Source organism: Pagrus major, chromosome 9 (genome assembly GCF_040436345.1).
Source record: "Pagrus major chromosome 9, Pma_NU_1.0".
NCBI lineage: Eukaryota > Metazoa > Chordata > Actinopteri > Spariformes > Sparidae > Pagrus > Pagrus major.
In genome coordinates this window covers 10,897,841-10,909,992 of record NC_133223.1, presented here as the reverse complement: position 1 = coordinate 10,909,992, position 12,152 = coordinate 10,897,841, and the positions used below count along the sequence as shown (strand labels likewise).

The following is a 12,152-nucleotide window of genomic DNA, read 5'->3' as shown; positions in this document are numbered from 1 at the left end:
GATGGTTATTTTCTCCATTACTTTGTTGATGGATTCATTCTGTTAAATTTACCCAGAGCCCAAAGTTAAATCCTAACATTTGTGAAGCTGGAACGGTTAAATGTTTTTGCATGAAAAATAAATGATCATCCTTTTTCTTTTCTTTACTTTTTTTTTGGCAATTTATTTTCTGTCAATCAATCAATCAATTGATTGACTAATTGTTCCAGCTTTTCTTTTTTGCGTGTTTAAAACATGTAATCTGTAAAGTAACTAGTAAAAGCTGTCAAATAATTGTAGTAAAGTAAAACAATACATATATTTTCATCTGAAATGTAGTACAGGACAAGGACGGTGGCGACCAACATATTATGGGCTATGACAAAATTAGAGAGAGACTGGAGACAGACATCTGTCAGGACGTCAAGAACTTGCAACGAAGACAAGACTTGAGCCTCACGACCTCCCCTCCATCACGGACACCTGGAGGAGGACAGAGTAAATAAACACCCAGAGGCAAAGCTCAAGCGCCCCATTCACACATGTATTTAGGACCCATATTTAATAAGCCATAAACAACAGAATTTAATACTCCTCAGATCTGATGTGTTCATTTTTTGATAGAGATAACATAAACGACTTTCTACCTTATTGAATATTTAACACCTGATAGTCCTAATATGTGTTTATCAAATCATTCCGCTTTACAAAGATTTGATTATAATACTGATAAATCCAGACATCTGTAATGGTATGTCATCTTGGTGAATTCTATAAGCGGGTTAGGAGGGCTGATTATATAAGTCAGTGTTATTTCTACCAGGGGTTTGATCACAGGTCACACTTTATACGCATTTTGATTCACTAGTATTTATCTTCCCACATAGAGGCAGCTAAGCCCCTCTTGACCCCTTTGTGAAACACAGGTTGTTAAAAATAATCAAAATAATGTACTTCATTTATCACAGAGGGATCCTGCGTTAGAGCAGGCGAATCACAGTCAGAGCACAAAGAACCAAATGCATGGAGGCTAAGTGACTTTTTCACTGGATTACTATGGCGAGACCTCGTTTTTGCTGCTTAATTAGGGAAGCATATACTAACACTGTATCTGGAGATATAAGGAGATCAGTTGTCTCCCTGTTTAGTATTTCATCTAATCTTCCTCTGCAGAATCTCCATTTTAAAGAGGTGGAGAGGAACAATATGCAAAGAGATGGGAAACACACCCATATTCACTCATGCGGTAATTCACACCATTATTTGTTCTTTATTTCCTCATTATCTCATGACTGACTGCCTTTTCCTCTTTTTGTAAATATGATGCTATCTTGGTCATCTATTTGGTCAATTATGTCTTAAGGACATTGTGTATGAGTCTGTGGATACAATAAGCCAACAATGTTACAGATTCATGTCTGAAAGGGATTCATACTAGGCCCATAGGCACCCATCACCTCGGGGGCTTCTAAGGGTTAGTGTTTATGTGCACATAGATAGATAGAAAAGACTGACAAATTATAATAATAATAATAGCAAATTAAACTGACTTCAAGAGGTGATTTTAAATTATTTTAGCATCATCCAATGCTGCCAGTGCACTGGTTAGAAGTTAAGGGGGCCCTCAAGCCTTATTTCCTGCCAGCTACTGTGTCCTGCAGCTACAATAAATGTCTAGAAGCCATATGCATCGGCAGAATCAATACAAATGCCTTGTTTTAAAACCAGCATTGTAAAACCCCTCTAACCTATGCGTAGGTTGTGGCATTGTATCTTATGATTCTTAGTGTATTGCAGGACTGTTGCATTAGATTGCATTACACTATGCAGGTGTTTCTATTGTTGTGTTTGTCCGGTGTATTCAAAAAAGTGGGTCTGCTGAGCAACTGAGTAATTAGAGTGCATACAGAAGCAGTTAGACATCGACTATAATAACTGTGAGGGATATCGCACTGTGCATTAACACATGTACAATATCAAATGACATGATAATAGCCACAGGATCTTTTTAATGTCCAGTGTGGACAAGAGGAATGATTACAGCAAGACGGAGCTGTTTCATGATCATATGGTCGAGACCATGTCCACAATCTTTCATTTCAACAGTTATATATATATATATATATATATATATATATATATATATATATATATATATATATATATATATATATATTAGTATTACTAGTTGCTTCACCTGTTCAAAGCCTAAATCTGAGTTTATTTGCCATCACCACATTTTTCCTCGTCCAGGTTTTGGTGGATGGGTTCTGTTAAGTTTATCCCCTGCCTGTATTGTCTCACACGCTCTCTGATAACTGCTGAAATGTCCGCGTGTGTGTTCAGCTGCCCGTGTTGTGTTACATTTGATATGCACAACACTGTGGCGTGTCCATGTCTGACCTCCCCGTGCGGTAGGAGGCGGTGTGGCTCGGTGCGGCAGCTCGCTCGCTTCTTTCCTCGCTTGGTTTCAATCAAACCACGGCCCGGACGCCCTCCTGGAGCCGGAGTCATTTATCAGAATTGAGAGGGGTTTTATGCCCTTTCCATTCAGCGGCTGTTGTGTTTGCCGAGCTGCTCTCGGTTGCGGTGCAAACTAGCTCACAGACAACGCTGACTGTCGGAGTTCACACAGTCGTCTGGCCTGTTTTACTGTGCAGCGTTTGTGTCCGACTGCGCTTCCGCCATGTTGAAGTGATTCAAGTTGTGAGTGACTGCTGGGACCGAAGTGACAAGCCCCAGAAATCGGACTAGATAGAGTTAGGGGGCTGTTACCGCGCCGGTGACGCAGGAAAAACACCCAGAAGCAGAGGAAAAACGTAGGAATTAGATCTTTCTAGTAACAGGTTTTTGTCTTGCGAAACTGTCACCGATATAGGCCACGTTTATGTAATATACGACGACACCATCGTTCAAGGCTGGACGTAGCCCGTGAATAGAGGGGGAAGTCATATCAAATTCCTGGTGAGTTGTTAGCTAACTAGCTCGGTACGCTGGCTGATGATTGTTAGCTGGCTACTGCTAGTATTTGCGTCAGCTGGTGGTGGATGCAAGGTAACATTACTGCATTTGGGTTACGAGTGTGATTAATTTGCTGGTGTTTTTTTCTCTGTTAGCTACTGCTTACTGCATCTTTGACAATGTCAACGCGATTAAACTGCAATTCATGGTCTTAACACTACGGGTAGTATGATTAGCGTACCCCGCTAGATTCACTGATGCCAAGCTAGCGCTAGCTACCCGCAAATGGTCCTCGGCACTGTCTACAGCCTGAGAAGGAACATTTCCTTTAAACGTCTCATGTTTACAAGTTACTGAAATTTGGTTATCCTACACACAAATTTATATTGTCTTTCATTAATAATATCATTGCAAAAGCCACATTGCTGTTAACATCTTGTATCACTTGGGCCTCCAAGATCTTATTTTCAGTTTGTTTTAGCTAAGTTATAACTTGGCGTTAGACGATACAGGTCACAACGCTCACTCACTAGATTTCAGGAAATAGACGACTCCCCTGTCACTAACATATATAACGTTATCTAAGATAGCTAGTTAGGTTAACTTATTTTAAACGCTGAAATGGCCGCAAAATGACGTTAAGCTTAATGTGTGAGTGTTCGTCTTTATAGATGGGGAAACTGGTTATTTGTCGAGCCTTAGCAGCAAGCCGCTTGTCAAAACTGAAACGTTAACGTTAGCTAAATGCACCCTCGGGTATTTACTCGCACGTAAGCTAACGGCTAGCTAACATTAACTGTTTATCTAGATTGTCCCTCGTTAGCACGCTAGCACGACCGACGCTCATTGTAAATGGCGTTACAGGAACACGGTTGTTCAACAATTAAGCGGGGGAAAGTGATGTTAGATCGATAATGATATTAGTTGTTAATCAGACTATCTGTGTGCTTAAGCTCGTCCGTTGTGTAGCAAAGGCTTTCTGTGCAATTTTAATGTCAGGCCCGACCGAATAATGAGGCCTGCATGTCTCAGCGCAATGGGCTTTGGACGACAAGGCCGTCGCTGCTCTGCTGTCTGGGCGGATCGCCTCGCAAGCTAACGTAACGTTTGTTGCCGCAGCTAGCTAGCAGCAGGCGTTAACTAACCAAACCACCAGCTGTTAACGGTTGTTGACGGCGCTAGTTTGTAATCATAGTTACGTAATGTCACCGTGTGTTTTATGTGCATCTGGACGGTCTCGTTTTGAAGATATTCAAAGGTACCTCACGTATTGTTCCATGACCGATTTCTCCGGCCATAAGATGTTTTTAATAACACTAACGTTAACGTTTGAAAGCCGGTTCAGTCCAAAAGGCCGCAGTTGTACCTAGCATAGCGCCTGTGTCTGTAGTGTCTGTTGTTACCGTGTATTTTACTTTTTAGCACTGTTGGTGAAGCAAAACGTTTTGTTTTTTGTGCGACATCAGAGTAATCTACCATATTTCCCCCATTTGTAAATAGTTTGCCAGTGGGTGGTTTTATTGGTAGTAGCTTCAGATACATGATGTGACATTTTGTTCACAGCAAGCCAAAGACTATGGCCAGATATTGCTTTCAATAATGACTGTGAGATAATGTGCTGTCTTTTATGACAGCTGCAGCCCAAACTGCAGATGTCACTGGCCACCTGTAATATAGGCAAACATCTAGTTTCACTACCCTTATAATAAGAAAGCCCATGTTCAAGTAGATAAACAAAACATACGTTTGAACTGGTTCACCAAATGAAAGAAACCGAAATGAAGAAATAAATGAATGGTTACTCACTAAAAAGAAATCGGTCACTTTAGTGCGACAATATTAGTTGGTTTTAGCATTAGTCATTCCTCTCCAAGAGGGTAACGGTTATGGTTCATAATTATGTTCGCATTCTCAAAAGTTGGGTTTTGTTATTCATATTTAATTTTTGTATAATGTCTATCAACAACATCGAACTCTGTTATTATTTCCAGTCATTTGTTGATCTGGTAAGCTGTTGATTTTTCTGGACAGAAGACACAGTGGAGATGGGCTTTTAGAAAGTGAAAGAAATTGAGATTGTGAGTCCTCATGAACTCCTGTCCTGTGGAGCTTGGTTTCACAGCTGGTCAGACTCTATATTGTGATTGTCACCTTCACTGAAGCTTTCAGCTGGTTAAACGGCATGGAAGATGTCTTAATGTTTTCCCTCTGTTCCTCTAAACACTATAAAGTTATGTTCTCTTACCTTTATGCCCAGCACTCATTTACTGTGGTCACAGGAATAGCTGTGGATAAGGATTCAGGGCTCATTGCCAGTCTATAAAACTTCCACAACCCCTTCCCACGTCAAATTGTAAGATACATTTAAAACAGCATTCACTCTGAACCAGCCTATAGGCTAATCAAAGTGTTAATTTTAATGAGCTAAAGATTGAAAGGTGTGGTGTAGATTGCTTTGACAGAGGTGCACATTGCAATTGGCAATCAATATATTGAAATGTGTCCTGTGGCATTGAATAGGCATTTGGCATGAACCAATAAATAGCCCCTAATTGCATAATATTAATATTAAGACTTCAGCTTTTCTACTTCTGAATATGAAACTCTAGACATAATGTATTTGTACCAAATGTTACAGCAGTTCACTCACAGAGCCCTTTATCCTGGCCAAAAATATCTATTTGAACTTGTAGCTAACAGATTCTGTTAGTTTTATGTTTGCCCTCTTTTGGATGCTGAAAATTGGAAAAAGAAGGTTAAAATCAAATTGAATGTGAATTAGGCTGCACAATTAATCGCAAAATAATCCAAATTACAAGAACTGCAATTATTTTATAAAGGTCAAATGTGTCATTAAACAATCTTAATGAAAATGTGTCGTGCTGCAGAGATGCTCTGGCCTTCAAAGCTTTGTCCAGATGTAATAAAACATGTTTGTTGGGCAGAGACTGGGAGAAATGCCACATCATCGTGATTTTACTAGTTTTTCAGTGACAATGAAAATATAATCATCCATAATAATCATGAATTATATCGTAATCGCAATATCTATCAAAAATAAAATTACTTTTTGATCATATAGTGCAGCACTAATGTGAATAATTATCCACAATGAAAGCTGAGGTTATATGTATAGTGTCCAACATGCTAGGTCTGGTTGTGTTCCTCATTCCTTTCAGTAGTAATTACATTGCACAAACTCAAGTAAATTACTGAGATTAGAGTTGTTCCGATTCTGATACCAGTATCAGAAATGTCGCTGATACTGCCAAAAATGCAGGTATCGGTACTGGCTAGTACGTGAGTCTATGCACCGATCTGATACCACGTAATTTAGAAACAGGACCCTGCTACTTCCCAGTTAGCTCTGATTAACGTTACACACTGGAAATCAATTCTTCTTCGTTGTTCTTAAAGCCAACACAGGAAGTTTCCCTGTGCTGCTCCTGGCAACTACTGTTTTTAGAGCGGGGAAGAAAAAGTTGATTTCACGTGAGTCAGACGGAGCTAGCATCATGTCAGCTATGTGGCAATATTTAATACCGGATAACCCCACCAGTAAAATGGCGACATGTTCAGTATGTTCAGTATAATTTTTGAGGAGTGCCATGAGTGTTGCCAGTTTTAACACCAGCAACCTTATAAAGCTTTTGAAGAAGCATCACGCGAAAGAGCACGACGAAACTGCTCTCCCCAAACTTTATTAGACAGTGAGGGAACACATTTCATGTAGGCTGAAAGTTGGCAGGCAATCAGCTTTACAGCTGACATTTGGACCTTGTCTTTGCTGAGTGTGCACACTGGGTGGACACAGTATCGCCGTCAACATTTGCCCATCGAAGTGCGGTTCTGTAAGCAAACGGGTTCCGTGAGTGAGTTTTAAGGGAACTTGTTATTCATAGATTTATTTAAGTTGCTGTTGCACCACTGTTTTAAACTGCTCTATTTAAAAAGTGAACTTTTTAACTTTAGTGCACTTTAACAGTTTTTAAAGGGACTGTTATTCATTCCTAGATTTCTCTATTTGTTCTTTTTCAGTTACGACTGACAGTCAAAAAAATAAATAAAATAATTTTGTATGGCAATCATTCTCTGTAAGGTTTAACCTGTAGCAGGCCATAAAGGCCTTTTTTTTAAACAAGCACTGGTATTAGATCGGTACTTGGTATCAGCCGATAACCAAATCCCAGGTATCGGAATCTGTATCTGGAAGGAAAAAATGATATGGGAACATCTCTAACTGAGATCAGGGAATGCCTTGACAACACCAAAAAGAAGTCAGCCAATTATGCAAATGTTTGATAAATTATTATCTTCAATACATTTATTTTATTTTTAGTAAATCAAGTAAAGTTATTTGACAGTCATAATGTGTAGAGAGACAAGAAACATCTGGAGGAAAAAACACAGGGGAATGACAATATAACAAATGAGGAATAACAAAGTTGCCATGGCCTGAATCAAAATGTGAATTTTTATTTGTAATGGACAATATGGATATTTCAGCTGATACCACTAACTAACTAATTACCTGCTTTTCATGTGCCTAACCTGTAGTTTACCTGAGGGTGAGAACGGCTTAGATGTCTTGAACAAAGATGGATGCTTCAATACAGTCGGCATTCTGCTGGTGTAGTGTTGCCTGGTGCATTTCTACATACTTGTGAGCGAATTCCAACTGTGCCCTTTGCTCCATGTTAAATGGCATTGCAAGGTTTCTCACTCAGAATAAGCACTAGTCCTTTTTGTACTTGCATCCTCCTCCTGCCGCAGAACATTCTTACCTGGTTTGTAGTGCTGCATTTTGGTTCGCTTGGATTTTTTTGTGTGTCAGTAAGTAAACCAAGGAAAAATGTTCCAAGTTTACAACAAGCTCATCAACTGATTTGGACCAGAGCAAATCACTACAGGTGTGAAAACACCCTTAGGCTACTTTACTGTAATAATAGAGGATTTTTATCCCGTTTTGTGTAGCATACCATTTGCTAAATTAAGGTGATTGTCACAAAACAATCAGACAATTTGTGCTTTTCACCTGCTAGTCAAGCAACTAAAATACAGCTGAGTAAGTTAACTAAGAATAATGCTAGACTCAAGATTTAATTAGACTAATGCATAAGTCAATGGGACGACATGCATGTATTCAGCTGGCATGACAACAGACGCAAATGGATAGCCTGGTAGATATATGATAGGTGTTTGCTGAATGCCGTTTGTTTGAAACTTAAGACCAACAATACTGAAATTGGGGAGTAAACATTTCCAATATTGATATATTGGCTGATATACACAAATTGCAATGATCGCTCAAATGTGATTATCAAACACTTGTGACAAATATAAGCAATAGAGGCAGGGTATTTTACAGTTTAACAATAAACTTAATTATTAAGTCTAAAACAGCAGTGGACTGAAACACCAAACTTCATTGTCAAATTTGGATTTACCCCAAGCATCCTTGTGTGCTTTATAATCTCTAAAAAACAGAAAATTTTTACTGATATCTGTAATCAAACAACAACTTGCAGACCAACTTCTTGGCTTAAATTTGACTTGCAGTATTTATCATAGTTGTGTGAACACACAGTTTCTTATGCAGCGAGGGAATAGTACTGACATTACAGGTTTTACCTCCAAATAAATTTGGATAGATAATATGGCTGAACTGCTGGCTTGTCTGAAACTATCTGATCGCTTGGGATTATTGCTCCATTGAACTTTTGCATGTAGCAACGTCCTCATGTACCCAGATCTCAGGAGATCATTTGGGGGGCACAAAAGTAATGGCCACAACAACAAAAAGAAGATCCAGGTTGCAATGAACAGAGTTGGTCAAGGCTACGAGAAAGTATGACAGTGTTCTCAGACTGTTCTGAGGCGTCTTGTTGTTATTATTGTGTTTATTATCATGCTCTAGCTTCTCACATATTATACAGTAGTTTATGAGAAAGGATACATCACTAGATCAGTTGCGATCAGAAGTTGATAATGTGTATTACTAATGACTATATCAGTATTCTTTGAATACGCCAGTTATAAAAAACACTAAAATAAATGCTAAACTTTTGTATTAACTTTGTTGACCATCATAGCTGCCCTGTCCCATCAATGCCCACCTAAGACTGTTTTTGTGACTGCCCTCACACAAATTTGAGTTGGATTCAGGCAGGTAGTAGTATCCTCTGGCTGCTTGTTCTGTTGGGGGTGACCTGTGTTTTCACAGTATTTAAATATTACTTTTGTTGTGTATAAGAGGTGATATGTTCCTAGGGTTGGCCAAAGTGCTAGAGGAAAATTTTAACCAGTCTTGTAGCTGCTGTGACAAAAGATTTAGTTGGACATGAGAAGCAACATGTTTGGGACAAACTAATTATTGTCAGGCCAGATGGGCTGGTAGTGACACAGGTCACTGCAATGTCTCTGGATGGCAAATTTAAAAGATATGTAAAAATGTCTGTCAGTAATATAATTTGAGCTATCAAAAGATTTGATATACATCAGAACAATACATTACCAATAATGAAAATATTAGGAAATGTATATTATCGGCTATTTATCAGTATCTAGTGTAAATTGTAAACTGTGATACCGTGGAAATTGGTTTGAAATTCACCAATAAAACATGAAGAAGAGGAAGAAGGAATCATAATCGTCCATATTTGCTCATTACATTCGAGCCCTTCTTAGTCCTCTTGTTACAGTTTAAAATGGTTATCTTGTTCCCTGGTAAAGTGACAAAAGCATGCAGGTGCGGGAAACATCTAGAGAATTGTAAATGTAAAATGAGGCAGTTGCTCACTTTGTTTGGTGTAATTCCGATGTAATGAGCCAGTAACAGATCTTTGGTTGGAACTGGATACTCTAAATCTACCTCTACTACTACTAAATATACTTTAAATCAATGATGTGCATCAGAATATCAAAACCTGTCTGGAGCATCCTAATTAATAACACATCTTGTTGGTCACAGAACACAATGTCATTTAGGCGGCTTAGCAGTACAAGATTATAACCACCTAACATTTTGTGTGTGTATTACAAGTAACTTTTGACCTTTGTCCTCTCTTCCCTGCTCCAGGTTATGCAATGGTCTCAGCGGCACACCCAGATCTCCAGGTGCTTGTGTCCCTCTCTCGTGTGTTCGGGCTCTCTTCCCTCTGCTCTACAGCTGAGGTGGCTGTGATTTCCCTTCTGGTCAGCACTCCCTAAGAGGCCAAGATTGCCAAGATCTGCCCCGTGGCGAGCATGACGGCCACCACGCGTGGCTCTCCGGTGGGGGGCAATGACAGTCAGGGCCAGGGCCAGGGCCAGGCACCTGATGCCCAGAGCCAGCCCCCACTGCCACAAAACCAGGTCAGCCTTAACTCTCCAGCTAATACTCATCATCAGACCTTTCCTTGCTGTCCTTCAACACACCCATCATATTTTTTCCTTTATGTTGAATATTTCTGATATTGTCTCCCTTTGGCTGGCTACTGCTTTCATCCAGTCCCATCATGTTGTACTTGTTTTAAATGACTGTGCATTACACTTCCTTTCCGATGGTAGACACATGTAATTCAATTAACCTGTGAAGGAAGAGGAACTGGAATGTGTCTTGTTAGCTCTCTTTTTGTACATCCAGACACTGCAGCACAGTTTTTTTTAACAGATATTGCTCGTACCTAACCTCACACAGATGCCAAAGTGGTCGAGAAGGGAGGGGAGGAGGGAGCGGAAAAGGGGGAGAAAGAGAGTGAAGGCGAGGCATCAATGAACAGAGCCTCCTGAGTGATGGATAAAGGATGTGTGTATGTGCAGGCCTGTGTTGGTTAGAGATGAGCCGTGGTGAGACGTGAGAGGCAAGCTGCCTATGTAGGTCAGCCAAGCAGAAGGAGCCTTCACCACACACCCCCACATTTCATATTTCTCAGTTGTGCATCTCTCTTGATTATGTGTATCCCTCTTTTACTCTCTCACACACAGCTGCTCACACCACCATGATGTTCATACACACTCATTAGATGAGGAAAGAAATGAAGAAGGGAATGGTGACTTTGGTGCTGAGATGGGCTTTTATTGATGCACATTGTTGCCTTTGTTTCTCAAACACTCTTCCCTCCAAAATTTCTGTTTGACAGCACCGTAACAGAGATACACCTACATACTAACACAGTTATACTTCTAACACAACCATGTCAGCCCCCAGTTTTTGTTTCCTCTAGGTAGATAAGGATGAAAAGGGCATATCTCTGTATGCCAAATACTATGAGTATAATGACTTGAATGGCTCTGTTTAAAGGCCTTTCATGAAAGACACCTGCTTCTTTATACCTACAAATATGCACTTAGTGACTACAACAATAGAAACCCTACCCCATACAGGAAGTGGGCCATGCCTTTCCATTGGTATATGTTACTATAGAAACAGTATAACAAATTAAGTTAAGCTCTTGCTTCGCTGGTCAATAAATCGGTTCAATCTGGATCTTACATTTTTTTTTGAAGGTTTGGTATCCGTTGCATAAAGCCAGGCTTATTTCTCATCCTTTGTTTGAGTGCTCTGGGTACATCAATGATCAAAAACAAAATTCCCCATTGTGTCAAAACACTGCAGTTGCATAGGCCTGTTCACAAGTAACCAGATGAGCACACAAATTAATTAGAAAGCAGCCTGCAGTTTCAGATAATGATATGACGGTGAGTGTCAGTGAGCTATCAGGCAGTGATTCTATGTCTAATGACGTTATTGGTCGCTAATGATGATATTGAAACTGTATCTGAATTGATGTCTGGTCATAGTGGAGATAAAACAAAACTGTCCAAGTCTTCGCTTTGATTTTTTTATGGCCAAGTCGTATTTTATCGTCCATATGTTAATGTAAACAAAATCAAAATGGATCAAGGAGTCCTGATGGTTGAGTGGGTTAACACACATGCCATGTCACCACAACAGCCATTCTTAGTCACATATCATCACCCTCCCTCTCATCGGGATCGTTCAGTATGGCTTTTTCAGGGCCGATGCTGATGATTAGAAATCAAGGAGACCGATAACCAATATTTGGAACCGATATACATTACAGTTTACTCAAGTACTGTTCTAAAGTACAATTTTCAGGTACTTTACTTGAGTATTTCCTTTTTCTGCTACTTTATACTTCCTCTCCACTACATTTATTTGATAAATTTAGTTACTAGTTACTTTGCGGATTGATATTATTGTATTGTTT

General features: G+C 39.6%; 1 protein-coding gene across 5 annotated transcripts in view; it reads left to right on the top strand.

Annotated features, from left to right (window-relative positions):
- Positions 1 to 2,590: 2,590 nt before the first annotated feature.
- The window catches only part of usp9 (ubiquitin specific peptidase 9), a 43,023-nt gene continuing 33,461 nt past the window's right edge, over positions 2,591 to 12,152 (top strand). For 3 of the 5 annotated variants that reach the window (XM_073474053.1, XM_073474052.1, XM_073474051.1), the window contains exons 1-2: positions 2,592 to 2,943; positions 10,019 to 10,293. In XM_073474053.1, coding sequence (XP_073330154.1) covers positions 10,186 to 10,293 — 108 coding nt within the window. In that variant the 5' untranslated portion in view covers positions 2,592 to 2,943; positions 10,019 to 10,185. Of the gene's footprint in view, positions 2,944 to 10,018; positions 10,294 to 12,152 lie in introns of all 5 variants that reach the window. The other 2 variants (XM_073474050.1, XM_073474049.1) reach the window with 1 other exon arrangement.